At 45.5% G+C, this 23,785-nt stretch overlaps 1 protein-coding gene across 2 annotated transcripts; it reads left to right on the top strand.

Annotated features, from left to right (window-relative positions):
- The first annotated feature begins 3,766 nt into the window (after positions 1–3,766).
- Positions 3,767–14,671, top strand: OSGIN1 (oxidative stress induced growth inhibitor 1). 2 transcript variants are annotated; one of them, XM_056500574.1, is made up of 6 exons: positions 3,767–4,057; positions 8,126–8,228; positions 10,586–10,722; positions 11,044–11,235; positions 11,561–11,652; positions 12,308–14,671. In XM_056500574.1, the coding sequence occupies exons 2-6, from the start codon at positions 8,144–8,146 to the stop codon at positions 13,299–13,301; spliced, it is 1,500 nt and encodes a 499-aa protein (XP_056356549.1). In that variant the 5' UTR covers positions 3,767–4,057; positions 8,126–8,143; the 3' UTR covers positions 13,302–14,671. The 2 variants fall into 2 exon arrangements, with proteins under 2 accessions (XP_056356549.1, XP_056356550.1); XM_056500575.1 differs by having other exon boundaries at positions 3,944–4,057; positions 8,123–8,228.
- The last annotated feature ends 9,114 nt before the right edge of the window (positions 14,672–23,785 follow it).

The following is a 23,785-nucleotide window of genomic DNA, read 5'->3' as shown; positions in this document are numbered from 1 at the left end:
TAAAAGGAAAATTCCCAACTAGTTTCATGTGTAGTTTAATCTTTGACTAGGTCATGGCTGCTGTTTGTTTGACATGAAAATGTGTGTGTTTACTTTTTTTCCCCAAAACATCGATGTTGAGCTCATGATGGAGGTCTGGGGGCAGAGCTCATGAGCTCTGCCTGTGGCGTTTGGGGAAGGGAGAATCTGCAGAGATCCAGTCCTGGGAAACATGCATGGCCGTAGTCCCTGGAGCCTGAGGACTGCACCTCTTTGCATCCTACTAGTTTTTGAAAGGAAGCATGTGTGCTGGGATGTAGAAAGCACCCCAGATTTGGCCATGGTCCAGCCACCTGAGGAGGGAAATGGAGATCCTGGCCCATTTTCTGAGGAAATGCCTGCACAGCCACTTGGCACTCTGCTGCTTCTCTACACGGATACTTCACATGTAAACTGTGCTTGAAAATCTCCACTGCTGCCTTCCCATATTGTACTGGGAATGTTTATTTCAGGGTGTGCCTACAGGGACTCTCTTGAGCACTGCCAATGCTGTCTGCATTGTCCCTAAGCCTGGACAGACAGGAGGTGGAATGCCCCAGTAAGGCACTGGGTGCACACTGTGTGCTGTGCACTGGTCCTTGCTGCAGGGCAGCCAAGGGTGGGACTGTGAGTGCAGACAGCAGAGCTTCACAGCCCTCCTGGGTGCTGAGACTGATTGCCACCTCCCCAAGTTTATTTCTTAACAGTTGTTTTTAAGACAAGGTTGTGGAATGGCTGATGCCCCTGGCCAGTGGAGGGTGGTGAAAATCTTTGGTTTCATCTCATTGCTGTAGGAAGGCATCCCTCTTCAAACTGATGGGAAATGATTTCAAGGTAATGAATTGAAAGCAGGGAAAAACAAAAATCACCATCTTAAAATAGTTCCAGCAAATGGCAAGGTTTTGCTTTTTACTTTTCTCAAACAATTTTGCAAGTTACTAAGATAAAACCATTTCAATCATTTATGTGGCTGGGAGGTCAATGCTCCTGTGAACAACAGAAGGGTGCAGTGAACCTTTACTTCTCTTCCCTTGGACCCAGCTGCCTAAACAGTGCAGAAAGGGGTATGAACACTTAACAGATATGGCCTTGGCAGGGACATGGGAAAGTTAGGACATGTGGTCTGGTCCAAATCTTTCTTTAGAGGAAGCCATGTGAAAGCACAAACACATGTAGGAAGTCACAAGTTTAACGAGAGCAGAACTGGGTCTCGTATTTGCAGAGTTGCCTAAGCTGCTTTTTCTGTCAGACCTAGCAATGGCCTGGGATTTCCCAGGCTTTTTTACCTCTGTCATTCAGCAGAGCAAGTCACACATCTCAGACATCCAACTGCTCTCAGAGGTGGTATGGCCACAGCTTGCTGCTTCTCACTGGGGACTGCCACAGCACGTACAAGGAGCATCTTGCTGATGTGGTCTGGGTTGTGATGCTGGTGACAGATGTAGGTTCTCTTAGTTGAAGCAAAAATAAACCAGGTAAACTGTCATGGTATTGATGTGAAACAAATTATTATCAGTACATATGTGGGTCCTAGTTTTGGTACACAAGCTAACATACAGCTCTAAGTGTGAGCTTTTCTGGGTGATAAAGTTGGAGATGCTGTAGGCAGCAACAAAGTGAAGCTGGGATTTGGTTCTGCACAGAGACCATATGGAACAAAAATACTTGATCAGATTTTCCAGCACTTGGTTTTGTATTCTGTCTTAGATTAAATGATATGCATTCTGTGTGTGAGTGAATGGAACACTTAATATTCTCTAAGGCAGAAAACATCCAGAATTTTAGATTTCTGTTTTACCATAATTGAGAGCAACACCAAAGCATCAAAGCCCTACCGTGGCCCATGGAGGATCACACTGGGAGTGTTCCTCTCATTATGAAAAACCAACAGAACATGAAGTTCTAATGAGTGAAACAATGTAGTTTGTCAGGATAATTTAGCACAGAGTCTGGTACACCTTAAGGCTGGCTAGAAGGAAGGGTGGATCCTGGAGAGGTGCTGTAGGAAAAAAATGAATTCTGACAGCAGAGCTTAAGCTCCCCCAAATCAGGAGGCAGCAGAATCAGGGCTATCTGACAGGTTTCATGAGCAGAAGACAGACAGGTAGAATTTACATAACCCGAGATGAAAAGTCAATAAGTAACAAGGAAATTTCTCTCTAAGGAAGTAGGGCTTGGTTCAGGTGCAAAGTATTCCAGTGCAGTATTATGGTTATGGTTATGGTGAATGTGTGCATCAATTCAATGGCTTTGTCAGTTCAAGAAAAAAATAGAAGTGAATTGCATAAGTTTGTAGGTCAAGGGCTGGCTTCAAGGCCAACTGCAGATTGCTCAATTACTTCTAGAAAGTTTATCCCAAGTGTTGGGCTGAATCATTTGTTTGCAGTCAAAGTACACAAGGAGAGACAGTTACTTTGATATATGACTATTCTGTGTGATGTGTTTCTTGGGATACCAATAAAAAAAGAAGACCCCAAATTGCTGTTCAGTGGTTTTATTGTACAAGCAAATAAAGGACAGTGGGTTATTGTACATTGAACATTTTCCTGTAAAGAATTGTACTGTGCACAAAACTATGATAGAGCTTGTGTTTTTGGAAAGACATCCTGTTTTTATTTGCAAAGGTAATCGAGATTCTAGTTTTATAAATTCTAGTAGGAAATGGAGAGGATCTCCTATTTTTTACAGAGAGGGCAACTTTATTTCTGCAGATTCCCACCCATAGGAAGTATTTCTTATTTTTCTTATTGCAAAGCCAGCCAAAGCATTATATATGGTTTTGTCTTGTATCTATGGTACCAGCAAGTATGGACTTGAACATCTTTGTTCTGCAATGTTTGACATGCAACGCTGCAATACATTGCAGACAGATCTGAAAAACCTTGTAACAGGGCAGTCTTAAATCACCTAACCAAACAAATGCCTTATTTTCTCTGAAACCTTAATTTTTCCATGGTTGACATGGACACATTGGTTACATGCCAATAAATATCTGAATAATGCATATAAAAGCCTGTGCTGTCAGAAATCAGTGTAAGTTATTTAAGAGCTCTGTGCAAATGCTTGGATAAAGGCCCAGGAAACCTGAGAGTCCTTACCCCTCTCTCTCCACCCCCCTTCAGTCTGACAGCATTTACTGAGTCAGATTTTTCAAAGGATTGACTAGTAACTAGACTTTGAGTGAAACAATGGCTTCACATTTATTAAAACAACATATTCTGGTGGAATTAAAATAGAGTATTATATTAAGTATTCTGCTCTGATGGGGTCGTGAGAGTAGAGAAATCCTTCTCATGAGCAGCTTTTATCTTTTAGATCACATGGATGAAAGTATGCATCTTAACTGTGTATCAGCAGTCCTGATTTCCTGGAAATTGTGGTTTCCAAACAGATGGCCCCAAAGATAAACATGTGCTGCATTTACTACTTGAACTGAACACTTTGGCATGAAACTATTTCATTTTGAAGGGCACTTTAAATTTAGCAAGCCAGATCGATTATTCCCTGAATTGAGTAAGATACCTTGGATGAACCCCCTGATGGGTTCTAAATTTTATGGAAGCAGTTTGACTCATTTTACTGCAACTGTGCAAAAGGCTTATAACACTTTATCTCACTGAAGAAAAAGAAATACCAACTGAAATCAATTTTTTTTCAGACCCACTATATATCTGTGATGTCCTGAGGGTTAAAAATGGAAATATTTGGTCAGTGCAGGATTCTGACAGGCATGGGTCTGTAAGGCTGCTTTTGCTGTAGTCACATAGTCAGCTGAACATTACTAAGGGAGCTTCTCTACATCATTCATTCAGGAGCTGGGAAGGGAAATATTCCTGCTGACTCACGCTTATTGGTATTTTCCTTGCTCCTCCTCCAGTCCTTTGGCTCCTCCTCTCCTCTCTAGCTGCCGGTTGCCTACTATATTTAAACAGCTGTCTTAGAGCAGAGAGAGGATTCCAGGCTTGTAGTTTGGTGTGCTGTCCTGACTGTACAGTCCCTTTCATAAAGATCCCACCTCTCATCAGACCTGCTGCTAAAGGTAAGAAGGCTCCAAATAAGCACAGAGAGCTCTGTCTGGTGTACCCTAACATCAGCTTCTGAGTATCACAGGGGTGTTTTTAGAAAGGTGTTGTTACATATCACAAAGTTGAATTTTTTCCACATAGTTTAATTGTGTCTGGGGGGTAACTGGCCTGGCATGTAAGAGTGATGATACAAGGAGAGAACAACTTCTGAAACTATAGAGAAGTATAAAATGTAAAAACTGTCAAGATCTCTGCCTTTTTTTTTTTTTTTTTTTAAAGTACTAATTAGTTAAATACTAAACCAGTGAAACAAGTGAGTTGATGAGGAAATGAAGCTGAAGAAAACTATTGTTGCATCTATGTTAGAATTATTCTTTAATACTGAAAGTTGTGGTACCTCATTTAATCTCCCCAGTTATGTCCCAGCTGCATTGCCCTCTTGAGCTGTCCCCATGTGCTGTTCAGGCCACACTTGGTGATTCTCACTTCAGCAATACCTCATGGCTGTTACAGGGAGAGCTGTCTGCATCTGGCTGATGTAACCTGGCTTTTTTATTTCTCCAAGGATCACAGAGTGTCCTTGCCTTCCTAAGTGTATCTTTGCTTTTTCAGTTGCTCACTCAAAACCTGTTTCAGGCTTTCAGCCTGGAACTAGTGAGAGCCACACTGCCTGGGATTGTGAGCTATTGTCCCTCTAGACTGGGGCTGTGTCAGGAAGGTATGCAGAGCTTGGCCCAGAACGAGCTGGGTGCTTTTCAGCCAGAAACAATTATGTAACATCACGCAGACACTGGAATGCTTTGCAAGCAGCAAGAAGCCAAGTTGTGAAACTTGCTGCATTCTCCCAAATGAAGAGAAGGGACATCTATTCAAAGTAGGAAGCTCAAAGCAGGAGCCAAACTCAGTGTCACTTAAGCTGACTAAGTGTAAGTGCCCAGCAGCCTACACTACATAAAAGGAGGGTGAGAAGAGTAGTCTTAAATTTCTTGCTGTCTCAGGCTTTTTCCTGGTGCTAACTAGTTCAGTGTAGATTTACAATGAACTTCAATGTTCTGTTGCTTTCCAGTAGCCCCTGCAAGAACAGGCTTTCCTCTGCTACGCTGTGTTAGCTGCCCAGGTTATAAAGTATAGGAGTCTAATACTGACAAAAAAAAAAAAAAAAAAAAAAAAAAAAGGTAATTAAAATAATCCACCTTAACATCTAATGGCAGGAAAGGTGAATGTTTGGCCTGAAACTAAAATGCCTGAGATGCTCTGAGTTCAGTTTTACCCCCAGAAACCAGACCTTTAGCCTACAGGATATGAATAGCTATAAACAGGTTCTGCACCTGATTCACTTTCTACCTAAAAAGAATTAATAACTATGAATTATAGAGGTGGCAGCTATAGGATGTGAAAGGGACTTCTTCCACTTATAGAGGGATGCTAGGATGGTTAACCTTGTGGTGATAGAATTGTCTGTGTCAAATCTTCAGGTAGCACTAAATTGTCATTAGGGGTTTTGTGAATCCAGGTACTGAATAAACCCGTGGCTAAAATTGGTCACACGTGCACAGATCCAGTTTCATCAGACTAACAACTGTGCTCCTCTAGCCATTAAAGTTTGGTTTAATTTCAGAGAATTCTGCTCCTTCATGTGTCAGAAGGTAGAGAATGGAGGGGGAGGGTGAGAGGAGCAGGGAGTTATCAGCGAGCTGCTGCTCTGTGCTTTATCAGGGTGGAGAAGGGTGGCAGTGTGCAGTGGCCAGGAGCCAGGCACCTTCCTCTAAAGCAAACAGGACTGCCAGGCTGTCTTCTCCTGCCTTGGGCCTTTTCTGTCCCCTTCAGGCTCGCCCAGAGAAACGCTGGCACACAGTGGCATGGCTCTGTGCTCTCACCTGCAGCTTGCAGGCTGCTGGTTTGTGCTGGCTCTGCTGCTGCCCTGCCACTGCTGCCATGTGCTCTGGGCTGGCTCAGCACTCCTTGCTTCCTGCAAAAATCCCACAGGTGTGCATGCAGTTTTTCCATGCATGCTGCTGCAGGGAGCTGTGGAGCAGAGACCTGGAAGATTGCTTCAGAGATCTGGCTTTCCTCTCCCAGGCTCCCAGTAGTTTCACAGAAATAAGATGTGTACTTTGTGTGAGGAAAAATTGTTAAGAACTTCTCTTCTTGTATGATACAGTCATGGAGGGGGGTTATTTTTTATCATGGAGAAGAAACTTCTGCTAAGCTGCAGCTGGATGCTGTGGTTCACTGGTTTGAGGGGAATGCCTGACCAGTCACACCAGTGTCCTGCTCCTTTGGCACTCCCAGGTGCCAGTGCTCAATTCTACCAATTGCAGCTCTGGAGCTTTGTGGGGAGGAATTATTTGAGGGTAAACTTACACCTCAGAAGGTTTTGGTTAATGTGGCAGAACCTACCCAAAACGCTGGGGAGATCCTTGGGTGGCTGGGCTGTGCTCCCCCAGCTTCCAGGCTGTGGGGATGCCTTAAGGAGAGTTCAGCTTCTGCAACTTCAACTCAAACTACATCTGAGTCTCAATTAAATTGGAAACATAAGCTTCATTGAGATCCAACTCTCTTCAAAGCTAAATGCTTCAAATTACTTAAATTAGACAGCACAACTATAATGTATTTTAAGTGGGTCATGCCCTGCCAGGCAAAATACATGAGAGTCTTAGACTAATGCTTAGTTAAGTGGTAACAGGCACCCAGTAAGTGTTACTAAACTGTGATCCAAAAATTTGGAGAAGGCTGCTCGTTTTGAGTTCATCTTGTAAGCTTTATGTGATGAACCAGCCCCTTGGAGTAGAGCTGAACATTGGTGTGTGTGAGAACTGTCACATCCTTGAGAGCAAATGCACTCAGAGCACTCCTGCTCCAGCCTGGAATTTGCACATTGTAAACTCACTGCTGGTTTCCTGGCTGCCCATTCAGTCACCAGGCTCCTGCACTTCTCTGGAGCTGCTGTGACGTAAATGTCAGGCTTAAAGAGGGGCATGACTCTGCTGGGAAGACATCTGCTGCAATTCCTGTGTCAGAGGCAGTGATGTGCCAGGCCTTGTGGAAGTGTGGAGTGCACTTGCCAAAGACCTTTCTGCACTTGGAAAGGGTGTGGAGAGCGTGCCCTGCTGGACAAAGCTGTGCCAGTCCCTGGATTTCTGATCAGCTTTCCAAAATGAGAATAAGGTTTTTGTAAAAAAGAGTATTTTCTGGAGAATAACTTAAAAGCTTATGCTGAATTTCAGAAATCTCATGTTTATTGTGGTAAAAATAACTTCTCTAGGTTAGTGACAGTAGAGCTGGATTCCAAGAAAAACTAAAAAAGTTGTTGTTTGATGTGGTAGGATTCCTGCAGAAATGGCAAAAACATTCACTGTTCTTTGGGTGTCTGAATAGTGATTAGATTAGTTTTGTAGATTCCACTCTAATGACACCTGATCTCCAAGATAACTGTGATGCATATTTTGTTCAAAGACTTGTTACTTAATTGTTCAGACCTAGAACTCTCCATTTTCTAGAAAATTAAGAAAGAAGGTTCCAGAACTAAACTAGCACTTCTCAAAAAACCTTATAGTGATAGAATGGAACCTGTTTGAAAATGCAGCCAGAAGATTTCCAGCCTTTGGCCAGAAGTCTTAAGTCAGGTTTACTTTACTTATCAGTAAATGCACAAGTTATTTTTAAAAATGTTTGTGAAATTGATACCTTTTTTAACAGAGTATGGTCAGATGAAGTTTTTATTAACAAACTGCAACACTTCATTTAATGTAGTCAGAGGGTTCCTAAAATTGCCACCTGTCCTGGAGTAACTGGAATTCATGTCTAAAAAAGAAATATAACTGTTCTCTCTCCCTTTTGAGGAGCATAATCAGAGAATCATCCTTTGATTTTTGGGGCCAGGAGGAGAAAAAGATGAGGAGGTCCTGAGTGGGGAAGTGCAATGTGACAGTCTGCAGTGCAAGGGTAATACTTTAGATTAGCCCAAGTTTGAGGGCTGGAGAATATCTTGTGGGGTTTTTCTGATTTGTTTGCTTGTGTTTGGTTTTTTTTTTTTTTTTGTCAAAAAGTGCAAATAATTCAAAACATATTTGTTTCAGCAGGTAGACTCCAGAGCAGAGATGCTTCCAGACGGGAAGATGTATCCATTAGTGACCAGACCCCCCAGTAAGAGTGGGCTCAAGACACTGCCTGTTGTGATCATAGGTGAGCCTCCTCCTGCCAGCACTGCAGGGCTCTCTCCTGCTGTTGTTGCTTTGGACTTGCTGTCTTAAACTTCTGTTCCAGTTCCACATGTTCTCACTCAAACCAGAACTGCCTGACTACTGTTGCTGCATCCTTTCCCAAACTTCCTACAATACTAAGAGAGAGACCTCTAAGAGCTGTGAGAAGTAAGGAACAAGATATTTGACAAATTAAAACACATGCCTATTTTTAATGGTAAAATTGGTAACCTTTTGAGCATCAGTTCATCTGAGCCTGCTTTTTCTCTGTTGGATGTTTAGAAATATTTGAAACCTTTTCAGTACTGATAGTTAATCAGCTTGCTGTGATTATCTGTAGTGCTTGAATTGAAGGTGGGTTTGTGTGAGTTTTTTCACCATTATGTCTGTTTAGAAAGTACTCCAGATGCTGTTAAAGTTTATTGAAATTTTTCACCAATTTATTTTAAAACATGAGTGAGCTTTGCTGATTTTGTACAGATTCAGCAGACTCATAAAATGGAGTTTTCTATCAGTTAAAAAACCCAGGTTATATAGTAACTGTCTTGCCTCCCTTGCAAGAGGGATCTTTGCAGTGGGAGGTGATTCTTGGAGCAAAGTAATGATGTCAGTGCCTTCCCCTCTGAGCAGCCATGAGCCGTGCAGGGGTTGGACCTTGTTCATCTGAGCACGTTCATGCCTGGCAGAGCTGGGCTCCCTCCTTATCTGGCACTGAATCCAAAGCACCTGAGGGAGCTGCTCCAAACTTAGAGCACTACATAAATCACCCCTAATCCTCGCTCACAGCAAGTGTGACAAGGATACTCTACCAGCAATCCTTGCCTGAGAGTGGCTTTGTGCTGCTCAGCTGTACAAGTCTCTAGGTGGGAAGGGGGATATTTTGGTACCTCCCTGGTGCACCTGTGCAGGGACCCAGGGTGGAGGTGCCACTGAAGCCTCAGCAGAAGCAGGGTGAAGATTTGCACCCTGAAGCAGCCCAGCTGTCCCACTGCAGCTGGACAACAGTGCATAAAGATTCCAGCTACTCCCCCAGGGCCTGCTCCAGGAAGGCTGTGTGCTCCCTCAGCTGTGCTGGCAGCCTCCTGGAAGCACTTGCATTGTAAAATAGCTTGAGCCCCAGATGTTCTTGTGACCATCCATATCAAACTTAGACATGGTTCAGAATAAATCCTCTGTGTGTTGTGCACTCAGGTGGTGAACTTTGGCTTAGGTACCTCCTCGTATTTCCTAAAGCAAAGTAACCTGGAATTTGTTATATTTTACTCTAGCTGCAGTTTAGTTTGTTTTTAGTGTCTGTTGCTGTTGATTTTGGCTAACTTTCCTACAAGTGGAATATTCCAAGCACTGACCTGCAGCTGCTGGTCCATGCTCAGCACAGCAGCCTTTGTCCCCAGCTGTGACATGTGCTGCCCTTCACACAGCTCACTGCTGGCTTTACAGCCCTGGCCTCCCCTCTGTGAGATCCTCAAGGATCAGCCTTTTCTCCAGTCACCCTTGCAGCACTGGCACTGTGTCAACAGGCTGCTGTCACCTGGGTTCTCCTCCCCTCTTGTCACTGCACTGTCGTGGTTGTTTGCCACACAGCAGCAAAGCCTGGGCAGCCAGACAGGCTGGCAATTATAAATATATTCACTGTAAAATATAAAACATGCTGGAGAACAGCCATGTGCAAACTTTCCACAGGCTACTCTCACTGGGCTTTGGAGTCACATATATCTAATTTTTTCCCTGGCTGTTGGGTGATCAGCAAAGTTCAGCCTACATCAACCTGTTCAAAGTGCTGTATTCTTGGCATGACAGAGAGACTTTTTCCTTAGTACCCTGCAGTACCACAGTAGGGCTGGTTCCCATTTGAAAGTGTCCTCAAGACCCATTAGTCAAAGCTGCTATGGCCAAATATGCCTAAAAAGATGGAATTTCTTGCTGAGAAGAACTGGTTCCCCTTCACTCCAATAGTCACTCTCTTTTCTGGATCTTGTATCCTGTGCACAGTGAACTACTCTGCACTGGTGTGAAATCAGTGATCAGCTTCTAAACCTCTAATTTTAGAGAAATAACTCCATTCATCACCATGCTAGAGACTTCAAGCTTCAGGTGAGGGCAACCCCTGACTTAACCCTGTGTCTTTTCTGCAAGTTATAAGGTCCTTGCAATGAAAATAGGAGAAAGTGAGAGGTAGAATGACTTCCCCAACTCCATCCAATAGGTCCATGCTGGAACAGGAAATCCCCTGTATCCATAGCAGTGTCATATCTTTTGAACTGGTCTGCATATTAAAAACACTTCTCAAGAACTGCTCTTTCTCCAGAAGTATAAATTCTTCTCCATTGTTTTTTTCAGGGAATGGACCTTCAGGAATCTGTCTCTCATATTTGCTGTCTGGTTACACCCCTTACTTCAAAAGACACTCTCTTCATCCTCATCCTATTCTCCAGAGGAAACTGGAAGAGGCACCAGAAGTCTCTGTTTTGGATCAGGTTTGTATAAATATAAATAGTATGACATCCCAGTAAAGTATCCTAGGGGTGTATCATAAGTGATTACCTTGTTTGGATTTTCAAAGCACACAGACAGAATGAGCCTTAAGCAAATTTTGCTTTGTGATCCAGATGTCCTTTGTATGAAATGCCAGCACTGCTGCTAAGATCCTGGAGGCAGCCCTTGGGCAAGAACAGCTCTGTGTGCCTGTGAATGAGCTCCCAAGCACACCAAACCCACTGATCAGAGATGCTGGAGCAACAAGCAGTCTGCTGCCTGGCAGTACATGCCCTTTGAGCATCTGGTCTTTGTCCCTCTAGGATTTGGAGTACCTGTCTGAAGGCTTGGAGGGACGATCCCACAGCCCTGTGGCTCTTCTGTTTGATACTCTGCAGCGCCCAGACACAGACTTTGGTGGGACAGCAGAGTCTGTGCTCACTTGGTGGCATGAGCCTGGCAGAGCCATCCCCCACCTGGTCCTTGGCAGAAATGCTCCTGGAGGTGCCTGGCACGTAAGTGAACTGGAGCCAGCTGGGGTCTGGGTGTTGTGTCATAGCCAAGTGTGCTGACTGGAGAGAGAAAAGCTCCTCTGAAATGCCAGTCAGCTGTGTTACATTTTATATGCATAGTCTAGTGAAAGTTTAAAAGAAAAGCAAGCAAGAGAGGCCTTTATATTCACCATCTCTTGTTGTTCTTGGAGAACATGGATGGTTTCATCCATAACAGCACATCAGAGGAAATTACTGATTTCATGATCTGTGCCACATTGAAACATGGAAAAGTTGTCTTTTCACTTTTTGACATCTAAAAAGTAATTTGCTCTGCTTCTTGTTCCAGTCTATAGAGGGCTCTATGATTACCCTGAGCAGAGGAGAATGGATGGGACTCCCAGATCTCCCTTTCAAGGAATGGTTAAAGCAAAAGAGAAGGTGAGATATCCATGTGGGATCATTTACAAACATCTGTAGATTTTTAGAGAATCTGGAATGGACTTCTTTGCATGTAGCTATCTGTTATGGATGATTTTAGTGAGAGAAAGGACACCCTCCTACACCCCCAAACCAGTCCATTCTACATTGGGTGATTCAGATAAAGTTGCAGTGCTGCTTGGAATGTGTTCTCCACACCCACTGGGGAAATGAACCCATGACCATGAGTTCTGAGTAAAACTTGAAAGCATGGTCACCTGGCTTCTGCTGCTGCCACCCCAAAGACAAATACAATCAGTTCAGCTGCTGTGCATTCTCTGAGCTGCTGCTTCTCTTGACATGTGTCACAATTAATCCTAAGAAGTCCAGGAGTTAAAAATGGAATGGAAGCAAGATATTGGAGGAAGGTTTAAATAACCAACCATGTTCTTGGGGTTGGGATTAATGCTAGAGAAAGCTGCCTCTGTCCAATAGCTTCTGGACCTGACTGTTAGCTCTATATGTCAGGAATAACTTTGCTGATGTTGGGGAAACTAGATCAGTGTTCTCTGGTAGTGCCAGGATAGATGGCTCTAGGACACATTCAGTGCAAGAGGGGACAAATTCCAGTCTCTTACTTAACTGCTGCTTGACCTTTGTTTGTACTTTATTCCAGAGGCCTCAGAAACAATAGAGCCACAGCAGAGGACATTGCTCAATATTACCAACACTATGTGATGAAGAAAGGACTGCAGAAGAATTTCAGATGTGGCACTGTTGTGACCTCTGTGAGGAAAGTGAGTGCAGAGAGCATCTCCAACCACACCCAGAAAGATCTGCAGGAGGGTAGTGGCTCACTCTGGAACTCTAATGAAAAAAGTACAGAGGTCTTCCAGGTGGATGGATTTTTCAAAACTGTGGAAGGTGATAAAGAACCCTTCTCCATCTATGCAGAGAATGTGGTTTTGGCTACGGGAACATACGACAATCCTACCTGGCTCGGGGTCAAGGGAGAAAACCTTTCCTATGTCCACCACCAGCTGTCTGCCCTGGAAGAAGCAGTGAAGAGCAACAGTGTTGGCATCATGTCAGATCCAGTCTTGATTGTAGGTGCTGGTCTGACAGCTGCTGATGCAATTCTGTTTGCCCACCATTGCAATATTCCGGTAATCCACGTTTTTCGGAGACGAGTCACTGATCCGGGCCTTATTTTTAACCAGCTCCCCAAAATGATGTACCCTGAATACCACAAAGTGCACCAGATGATGAAAGAACAGACAGCTGCCTGTGCTGGGCCCTATGAGCACTACATCAGCTTCCCTGAACATCACGTGCTCTCCTTTGGCAAGGACAAGAAATGCATCTTGCAAGACAAGAATGGTTGTCAGAAAGCTCATAAAATTTCCATGGCTCTTGTTCTGACTGGCTCAAACCCCAACCTCTCCTTTCTGCCAAATGATGGCATTGACTTGGCAGTGGACAGTGACCAGCCAGTCAACCCAAAGAGGAATCCCATAGATGTGGATCCATTCACCTATGAGTGCACCCAGGAGAAAGGGCTCTATGCTCTGGGACCTCTAGCAGGGGACAACTTCGTACGCTTTGTGCAGGGAGGGGCTCTGGCTGCTGCCAGCTCTCTGTTAAAGAAAGCCAACAAAAATCCCCCCTAACAAAAACCCCCATCCCTGTACTACCTGTACCTGGGTGCCTTGGTGATCTTTCCATGAAGCAGCAAATCATCTGATTTGTGTATCCTCAAATCTAAAGGCCATTCCTGGTATTCTTCAAGGTTATATGGAGAGTTAGTAAGTTCTTGCTGAGTTATTTGAGCAGATTAATACAGGGTGAGTCCCACACACAGCAGTATCTTCAGTTCCTGAGAATTCAACTCCTTTTCTGCATAGCTGTGCACAGTTACTGGGACTGAAGCTTGTGTCTTGAAAAGCAAGGGGCAAGATCAGAATTGCTCTTCTATCTGAAACCCTCCAGGTGACCAAAAACTGGATTGAGGAATCAATGTTAATTATTTTCAGGTAGCAGGGCCACACCACTATGTCTGTTGGTGTCTTACAGTGTTTTGTCATGAAACAAAGTAAACTGACCTGGTTTTACTCCTGTGGTTTGGCTGTATGTTCTTGTTAGGCCAGAAATCACTGCCAGGTGCTGCAGGTATCTCTTTGGCACATGGAGGGGCACTCTGCAAGTAAAAACTGACATTCATTCAAATCTGTGTTGCCTCACTGACACCAGCAACAAGTAATATATTATTTAAAAAAAAAAAAATCAAGATATTCTGTGATGGGTTCTTCTCCTTCCTGAGAAGAAATGGTACTGATTCACAAATGATTGGTTTGCCATCTTGTAGCTTCCTGCTTTCTAAATCCTAAACCTGTGACAGCCAAATTCTTGGCAGCTGCTGTAGAGTCAAGCAGAACTAAAGGGGAGCTGCAGGTCTATCTTGGAAGTGCCCACATACTGTAAGGGGCTTCTGCTGCACAGAGTATTCTGGAAAGGTGCAATATGTTATATACTGGGTGAATTACTAATGTATTATGTTTTTTTAAAAAACAATATTATTTGTATAAGGGGGGAAATGGCACGGTCACTTTTTGGTAGCTTTATGCTGTATCTATATATATCAACTTTTTATACTGTTTTTCTAAAAGATTTTTATTGGCAGAGTATTTTGTGACAGTCTTTCAGTCTGTTCTGAGTGAGCTGGGGTGGATGGCAATGTGCCTTATGCTGTAAGCAGCATTCTCAACAGACCTACAGGGGCTTTCAAACCTCTCCCAGGAAAAATCAGTCATAGCTAATTTAATTTGATGTAAAGACAGACTCTTCTCCCTGTGCTGCACTGAAACTCACTGACATCACAAGTCTCTGAAAAACTGAGTGGGATGAGACATCTGTAAATGAATTGGCTTCAGGTTGTGATGTGGGAGGGGCTTGTCTGTGATGTTACTGTATCACACTTGAATCATTTTTCTGACTGATTATTCTTGTATGAAACTTCCCAATAAAGAGATTTCAGACTTACCTTGTGTTTGTTTTAACTCTGAATCTCTGACCCAGAGAAGACTAATGAACTGTTCATCACCATCATCTTCCTGCTGAGTACCAGGGCAGGGTGTGTGCCTGCTAAATCCTTCATCCCTCTGCTCCCTAGGAGGACCCTACTGTGAATTTTCTCTCTATGTATCTTTGGCTCTTCAGTAGGATGAAGAACTTTGTAAAGTGCCATGCCTGTCTCTTGTGATGCTCAGACAAAGCCAAACCAGGCTCTTTGCCAAGCTTATTCTTGCCTGGGGTATCTTACATCTCTTTCCTGTTCACCTGCTCTCTCCTCCTGTCTGCAGAATAACCCCAGGTTTCAGCCTAGACCAGTAAGTCAATTAAGACAGTTTAGATCAGAAGGGACATTTAAAGGTCTCAGCTCCAACCCCACTAAAATTAGAAGTTGCTCAGGTGGTTGCTCAGTGCCTTGCTGGGGAAAGCTTTGAATATTTCCAGGATAGAGATTGCACCATGGACATTAGATTGCCCCATTCAAAATTTTACCACCTTTGTTGCTGAGAATTGTGGGGTATTTTCTGAAGAGTTTAATTGTCCCTATTGCAGCTTATCTACTGCCTCTAGGTTTGATGGGTTTGGCTTTTTTCACTGCACAGCTCAGAGGAGTGTGTCAATGTGTTAAAATATCAATACTCACTCTTTTCTGCAGCTGAGACTGACGTGCCCTCAGCATTTTGTGAACACAGAAGAGTGGAGGGAATGAGTTTCCTGGTCTGTGTCCTTGCTCACTGGCCAGAGGGGTGGCAGTGCCCCAGGGCTCTCTTTGGCAGCACTACTCTACATGAGCTGGTGCTTTCCTCTGATTCTCTTATCCTGGCAATGTGGGCGTTCCAAAGAAGAGATAATGTGATTCTGTGATCTTCTGCAGTAACCTTTGCTAGGAAAAAGCTCACCTCTCTGAAAATGCTGGTCTTGGCTACATCTTCCTGTCTCAAGAGCAAATGAGGAGGGGAACAAAAGCCAAAGAGTGTTTAAAAAACAAGGGGCATTGGAGTGTGCTGGGAATAAGGCCATAAGAGTGGTGTCAAGTGAAATGCTGCTCTTCCCATCACGAGATGAAAGTCACAGTGCTCATGCTGATCATTCCTGTGTCCCTCATTGCATTATGCTGAGCTAGTTTGCCCTGCCCGGGAGAGCTCCTAACTGGGTCAGCAGCCTGAGCCTCCATGGGGGAGCTTGTGTGCCTGGTTTAAAGAACCTCCTTTCCTGCCCAAGAGGGACGAGCTGATTGCCTGCCCTGTGCAGGACAGGAAAGGGAAGTGTTTTCCCACAACTGATGCTTAGAAATATCCTATTCTGCCCCCAGGGGATGTCAGAGTAGAGGATCTCAGCAGCAGAATTGGTGGTTTAGTCATCAACTGCAGGTCCTCAGGGCAAGGCCACGCACTTCTAATCCAAGTTGTCACTCAGTTCTCTGTATCCAGGGAGGCAACCATGACTTACTGCTCCAAAACAATCAGCTGTGAGAGTCAACAGATACTGGCTTTGTTATGAGTGGAATTCACCCAGGCATTATAACCTTGACCTGCAGCATGTGACAGGAGCAGGAATAGAACCAGGAATAGAACCAGGAATAAACCACACTGTGCCTGGGGTGGTGACACAGCTCCAGCAGGGGACCCCTCAGTGCTCACCCATCTGCTGCTGGCCAGCCCAGCCTGGATCACCTGCTGAGCCAGCTGGGTGCTGCACATCACACCCACTCTGCCTCTCTGCTGTCCCCTGCAAGGCACTGGTGTCCTGTCCCTGCTGCCCACTGGGAATCCTCCCCAGGCACAGAGACCAGAGCAGCTCCAGCAGGAGCTCCCTGCTCAGCTCACTTTGGATGGAGGAGATTGATTTCCTCATGCAGAGCTCTGGCTGCAGCTAAGAAGTGATGCTGGCACTTTCCAGGAACAATGGAAAATTATGCCTTCAGAACTCAAATGAAAATTTGAAGTTTACCAACAAGACAAAAACCAGAATTGTGGTTTTATGATTTTATTGTGTCTGTGAGTCCTTGCAGTCAGGGCTGACGTATTTAAAATTTACCTGTGGGCGTGGCAGAACTGAGTGTACAAGCCTGAACTCAGGTACATTTATTATGCAATTAAAATACAAACCTACTGCTTCTGCTTTTTGCTTTGGTGAAGTCTTGTGAGATGTCAGAGCATGTTCATGGAGAGCTTTTGCTTCTTAAATGAAGGGAAGTGTGGCCTCTTTTTAAAAGGACCCATCTTTTATATATTACCTGAATTGAAATAATTTCAGTAAAACAGTCTTGGGATCTCCTTTGATTATTCAGCCTTCACTTTTTTTGGCAGCACTTCTGTCTTTAAGCAGAGGACTCAATCCAGCCACATCTTGGCCAGACCACTCTATTTAAAAGGTCTACAGAGCACTATGATACATTGCAAGTCCAATGATTGCCTAAGTCTTAGCTTTAGAAGGGCCCTTAGGGAGCTGTCAGACGTAGTGGTTTAAATTAACCTGCTTTATTTGTGAAATACAGATATTTGTGGGCAGGCCAGCAGCCAGCACATCACTGCTGGCTGACAGCTCCTGGGGTCAGGCTAAGCTGCCTGTAACTGGGGGCAACTGGTGAGTGGATGGTGGGGAAGAATCTTCTAGCACAAGAAGTTGCAAGGTGGAGCCAACCCAGGAGGCTCCAGGGGAAATATCTGACTTCCAGGGCTCTTATGCAAGCCATGAGAGTGGAAGAAAACTCCTGGCTAGAGAGCAGCTTAGTGGGGAGGAAGAAAAAAGAACACAAATTCTGCTGCTATTGTTGGCTGGCTCCTGCCTTCTGCCAGAGCCTGGAAAGCTGCAGGATCCTCTGTCCAGGAAGAGTTCCCTTTGACATTGCTGGGGACAAGCCCTTAGGGCAGGACAAAACCTGGGTTGTTTGATGTGCAGATCAGAGAGATTCTGAGAGATTCTGCTCTGGCATGAGAAGGAACACATCTCTCAGGTGTTCTGCCTCTGTGTGACTGTGCCCTTCTGCCCATATGGGCACCCATGTTACCCAGCCTGGCTTAGGAAGGACCTACAAGTATATCAATCTACAGGAGCAGAGCAGGCAGCCCTCATGAACTTTTTGCAAAGGAAGCAGAATGGGTTTTGTTTTCCAGGCCAATTTTTTCTGGTTGCATTCATTTCTTGGAAGCACTGTCAACAGCTCTGCTTTGTTTTACATCTGTGCCCCAGCAAGCTGGGAGCAGGGGAGAGGAGGGGAATCCTGAGCCAGGCAGCAGCCACGCACAGGCAGCATGGCCCTGCTGCACAGGCAGCATCACTGCCAGCTGGAAAGCTGCTCTGCAAGGGAACAGGGCTGTTTACTTAGGGTATTTACCCTGCAGGTGAATTTCCACCTCCCAGTCTCACTGGAAGTGAAGGGGCTGGGACAACCAGGCCAGGAAGAACCTCTGGGAACTGGGGTACAGCTGCTGGGGCTGTGGTGTCGTGGTCAGGCTGGGCTTGGAGCACTGCCCAAGGGTAAAGCTGGGCTTGGGGCACAGCCCAAGGGTAAAGCCAGGCTTGGGGCACAGCCCAGGGGTAAAGCTAGGCTTGGGGCACAGCCCAGGGGTAAAGCTGGGCTTGGGGCACAGCCCAGGGGCAGAGCTGGGCTTGGAGCACAGCCCAGGGGTAAAGCTAGGCTTGGGGCACAGCCCAGGGGCAGAGCTGGGCTTGGGGCACAGCCCAGGGGCAGAGCTGGGCTTGGGGCACAGCCCAGGGGCAGAGCTGGGCTTGGGGCACAGCCCAGGGGCAGAGCTGGGCTTGGAGCACAGCCCAGGGGTAAAGCTGGGCTTGGAGCACTGCCCAAGGGTAAAGCTGGGCTTGGGGCACAGCCCAGGGGTAAAGCTGGGCTTGGGACATAGCCCAGGGGCAGAGCTGGGCTTGGGGCACAGCCCAGGGGCAGAGGCTGCATTAGGACAGGGCCAGCTCAGAATGACTCTGCCCTGTGACAGAGCTGCTCATGCAAACTGGGAATGAACTCTACCAGTTACTGCTGATGACAAAGTGTGGATCTGGGGATTTTGTGTTGGGTAAATTTCCAAATTTGAGTTGTGCTTTTGTAACCCACTGAACCTTTTGCCAGAGAGGCAAATTTTAACCAGAGGACAAGCAGAGGGCAGGATGGAATCATTCCTGTAATGGCAAATAAATAGAAAATCAGGAGAGTTGTGGGTTTTTTTATGAAACCATAGGCAGTTTTAGGCCTGAAACATTCATTCTTCTCAAGAGCCAGCCCAGTAGAACAAACCTCATTTGTAACTTGGCATTAATACCCGAGTTATCCAACATTACCGTAACTCGGAGTCAGCAGAGGTCTCAGAGGCACAGAGAGCTTTCAAAGCTAATCAGCCAACCAATAGATCTTTCTACTGAAAAAGACAGGGAATCTGTATGCCAGAAAAAAAAATCTTTTGTATTTTCCTGGGGTAATGAATGGACTTTTCATTTTAAACATTAAGGTCTAGCAAAACCGAGCTTATGCCAGAGTGGTGGGACACTGAGTGCAGATGCCCCAGTGGCTGCAGTGCCCTGAAAGCACCTGGTCTGGGCCAGGTCCCTCCCATCCCTCATCCAGGCACCCTGCTTGGGGACACAGGGCCTGCCAGGCCTTGTCCAGCTGGGATATGTGTGATGGACATTGTGACACAGAGAGAGACGAGATCTTAGTCTTGCCAAGCTGCAATAGTGGCTGCAAAAAAGATGGACAAGCCAAGCTGCACAAGGCTAACATAGCAGTGTTGTTTCTAAGCAAATTTGAATTGGTGGGAAGTTTATGCCATGTGAATCCCTCATGCTGTGCAGCTGAGTTTTCTTTTGCTTCTTCTTTTTTTCCCTAATCTGGTTGCTGGGATGCCAGGGGTGGATTTACTGTTTTATCAAACCACAGCCTGGGAAAAGAAGCAGTGCTGGCAGATGCTGGCATGTGGTGGCTTGGGGTGGAGGGATTACCCAGCTGATGAGGGTAGGACATGCTGTGGGCTCACTGCCACGAGGGGAGAGACAGCCCTGCCTGCAGCTGGCAGCCCTCAGCAGGGCATGAGTGCCTGCCTGGGCTGGGGGCAGTGCTGGTGGGAGGGGTTTGGCAGGTCTACTCTGTGTCCTGTGTAAAGATGTGCCCAAAGGTGTGTATTCTATCACCATCTGCTGAAACCAGGTGGGGCAGTGATCCTTATCTGTGTGGAGATATCCTCTGCTAATGGGCCAGCTGTTAAAACCAGCTGGGGCAATGTTCTTTATCCTTCCCACAACCCACCCTTCCTCCAGGAGATATCTCCTGTTAATGGGCCACTGAGTCCCAGTGCATGGCTGATAAAATTACATCATCCCATTGGGAAATGCTCCACCCAGGGGGAGGAGCTAAGCCTTTCCTACCTAGATAAAACCTGAGATTTGGAACACCAAAGCAGCCCTTACCCAGTGCTTTCCAGAGGACAAGAGCTGCCAGGATCAGTGCCAGGATTTCTACAGTATCACTGCTTCGAGAAGACCCCTTCATCTGGACTGCCACCACCCTAACCAGTGGGGTGTCAGGTTGTATTCTGACCCTGGCAGTGGTTTTTCTTTTGTACTATTGCATGTGTTTTATTTTTTCCCTTTTTTGCTCTTAAATTGTACTTCTGACTTAGAGTCTCTCACTGGTTTTGATTTCAAAACAATTACACTCTGCAAGTAGAAAATCCAAGGAAAGATAAACTGGATCTACAGGGTGCCCACTCCTCAGCAGTTTTCCTATAGCTGGTTGGGAAGGATGATGTCAGCATGGCCAGGAAGGCAGAGCCAGTCCTGGGCACTGTGATGGGAGCACAATTCCAAACTCAGATGTTGCAATTGAAGCTTTCCCTGAGCCCTTTCCAGCACCTGTTTCCCAATTCCCTCTGAAGTTGCTGGAGCAGCTTTCCTGTAAATGCTGCTCTTGCCAGAGAATCTCTGCCCAGGAAATCAGGGTGATAATAAACAGACACGTGAGCAGTGAGAGGGAAGGGTGGCATTTCATGTGAATGGAAACATCCTTCCTGCCCCATCTTACACCTTCATGAAGCTTGAGCAAGAGATTTCTCAGGAGGGTGAATAACTGGCATTGTGTTTGCTGGCTGGAGTATGACTAGGGTGGCTTGGGGCAGCATGTTAAAGCATGCAGGATGCACCCTCTGCAATATATTGACCTGATAAAACATGTAATAATAAGGAGGTTTTCTCCTGTGAAAAGAAAATCTTTAAAATCCTTCTTCTGTTTTACATGCAGGGGTAAGTAAGACCTTTGGAAAAGTTTCACCAAAATCAGAGGCAGAAAGCAGCATTCAACCAAGGACTTATAGCAGAGCCTCAGACGTTGCAGGGAACTCTGTAATCTTTGGCCTTTTATGGTGGATTTCTGGTCCCCTCTTAGGTTAGTGCTCCATCTCAAGGCTGGGAGAAATTTCAGAATTGTGTTACACCAGAACTGATTTCTTCCCCTGCATAATTCTAGGTTTGTTGAACTGATGTTTATAAGAAACAAAAGAGGTTCCCAGGCTATGCTGTGGGACTCTGCAGCAACCACTTGTACTGATTTATAGTGAAGACAACTGTCATCCTGAGGCTGATACAAGTTCTCACTCCTGAAAACATAAATGTTAATATAAATATTTTTCAGGGAGTTGGAGAAGCAAGAGTCTGAGAAAAAGACTGAGTTATATAAACAAATATTTTCTGTGTGATGTAACATTCCAAATACCTCATCCTCTGAGTAATCTGGATATGACATAACAGGGGAGCTGGATGAGAGCAGGCCAAGTGAATTGTTCTCATCCTGAAACAAAGGAAAAGAAATCAAAGGGAGGAGGTAGAATTTCCCATTCCCAGCCTTCCCTGTGACCTTCCTTGGGCTCTGTTACGTCCATTTCCACCAAAAATTTCCTCTTTCTTTAAACAATGTGGTGGATATCCCCCTGTCCCACTGGGAAAAAGTCTCATTGCAGAGGAGCTGATGGAGCTCTGCTGGAGCAGATCCCCATTCACAATTGGAGCCTGTGACACTTTCCCAGTGTCAGGTCAGGAAAACTGCAGGAATTTAAAAGCAACCCCACAGCTAAAACAATAAAGTCTGGCTCTGGTCAAATATCATCACAGATGAACCACCTTTCCCCTTCCCTCATGTGTGGCTCCAATTGCCTTTGAATGCTGCACTGAGAAGGGAAGCAGAAATGCATGGGATAAAAATGTTCATTCTGTTAGGGGCTGAATTACTGATCCCCACTCTCTCAGCAGGGCTGGAAGGTGCCAATGGCCCCTGCTTGGTGAAAGAACTAGTACTAAGCATTTTCAAGACAGAAATATAATTTTCCTATTCCTCTGATTCCCTAATACTCAGATTTGTCAGGATAATATTTTACTAATTATCTCCTAGTTTGAAGCTTATATTACGTAGGGAAGGCTCAGTCCATTTGTGTCATGACTTGAAATTGACCTGGATGTGTTGGGGCTTTTTTTTTCTTTTCTGACAACTCTTACAATAACAAATAACAAATATTCTATAACAGTCCATCCCAGGAAACCTGACTCACAGCCAAGACTGACTTAGAAATCCTTGCAGTGGCCAAGGTAGGCACCCCAACCAGGATTCAGAGTGCCCTAGGGAGGGGCAGTACCTGGTTTAGCAAAGAGGGTTGTCCAGAACAAGGAACAGAAGGAAAATCTGTAACAAGGCAGTAAAGATCTAAGAGGCAAAAACATGACAAGGCTGGAGAAAATGAACTGTTTGAGGAGACTTCCCTGGATTTAGTCTGGAGCATCTGAGCAGCCCTGCAGCTGCTGAGGCAGAAGCCAGCTGGACATGGACTGCATTTTTGTTGCTCTCCTTTGGATGGGAAATGCAGCAAATACATGGAGGCACAGGAGTGATATTATTACAGGGAGCTGGGAAATAATGTTGGACACGTTCTAGGGATGTTTACTGCCCTCCACCAATGCCCTATGGCCCTTGGATGAAGCTGCTCCCTGTTAGGGAAGGGCAGATATTTTGGGAAACACCTGCTGGAAGGGCAGTGCTTCACTGGCATGTGAAGGGGGTGGGTTCAAAGAGGCCTTTTGGAAGGCACAGGTGCCTTTACCTTCTCTCTGTTCTCAGCTGTCGCAAACCTGAGTTACAGCAAGAGCCCCTGGGTGCAGGGCATGAATGAGCATCCTTGTGCTGGGTGGGAGGCACAGGATGGTTGTGGCAGCCTGCCTGCCAGGTGGGACTGCTGAGCCAGCCCCTGGCCAGCTCACCTCCTTACCTGGCTGCAAATGGAAAGGTGCCCTGGTGCAAGCTGGTGCTTGCATTTCAGTGAATATTAGAGACAATCCCTGTTTGTTTGTGCAAGGAACAGCCCCAAATCCAGCCTCCTGGCAGTACCTAATCCACTGCCAGAGCTGGGCTCAGCATTTTGTGCTTGATCCTGGGCAAGGCTGTCACCCAAGCAGATGATGTTGTGAGGGCTGTTTGTGATCTTGGCATGTGAAGCACCACAAGACAGCTTGCAGCTCAGGATGGTGGAACATGATGGCATTACCTTGTCAAGAGCCCATCCCCAAAAGTCTTTGAGCAAACCTCCCTTGGCAGGCACACTCAGAAACATATGGGACTGTTCTGTTAGCCAAAGATTTGGTCTTTTGCCTTACAAATGGAACATCCAATGCTTTTTTGCAGCCTGCAAGGGGAGATGAGCACTGGTGTCTGCTTTGCGGGGTGTAGGAGGCAGCTCTGCTGCCAGGATGTCGAGACTGCCAGCACAACAGAACATGTTCTAAAACAGGACTGAGGAAGGGGATGGGTCCATAACCCAGCAACACCCATATAGCCATTTTACAAAACTGCAGAACCACCACAGAATCCTTGAATAGCTTGGATTGGAAGGGACCTTAAAGATCATCTAGTACCAAAGCCCATCCTTGGGCAATGGCATCTTCCATTGGACCAGTTTACTTAAAGTCCTAAGTCTGGCCTTGGACAATTCCAGGGATGAGACAGCCCCAGCTTCTCTGGGCAGCCTGTGCCAGGGCTCACCACCCTCACAAAATGTCCATTCTAACCCTTCCCTCTGTCACTTTGAAGCCACTCCAGGCT

This window comes from Oenanthe melanoleuca, chromosome 11, assembly GCF_029582105.1.
Source record: "Oenanthe melanoleuca isolate GR-GAL-2019-014 chromosome 11, OMel1.0, whole genome shotgun sequence".
Lineage (NCBI taxonomy): Eukaryota > Metazoa > Chordata > Aves > Passeriformes > Muscicapidae > Oenanthe > Oenanthe melanoleuca.
The sequence above is the reverse complement of the archived record's forward strand: the minus strand, read 5'-3'. Positions and strand labels throughout refer to the sequence as shown.

Coding starts and splice junctions, on each gene's coding strand:
- OSGIN1 (XM_056500574.1), top strand. CDS start 8,144: ATGCTTCCAGACGGGAAGATGTATCCATTAGTGACCAGACCCCCCAGT. Junction 8,229..10,585: donor ACTGCCTGTTGTGATCATAG/GTGAGCCTCCTC, acceptor TGTTTTTTTCAG/GGAATGGACCTTCAGGAATC. Junction 11,236..11,560: donor CTCCTGGAGGTGCCTGGCAC/GTAAGTGAACTG, acceptor TTCTTGTTCCAG/TCTATAGAGGGCTCTATGAT.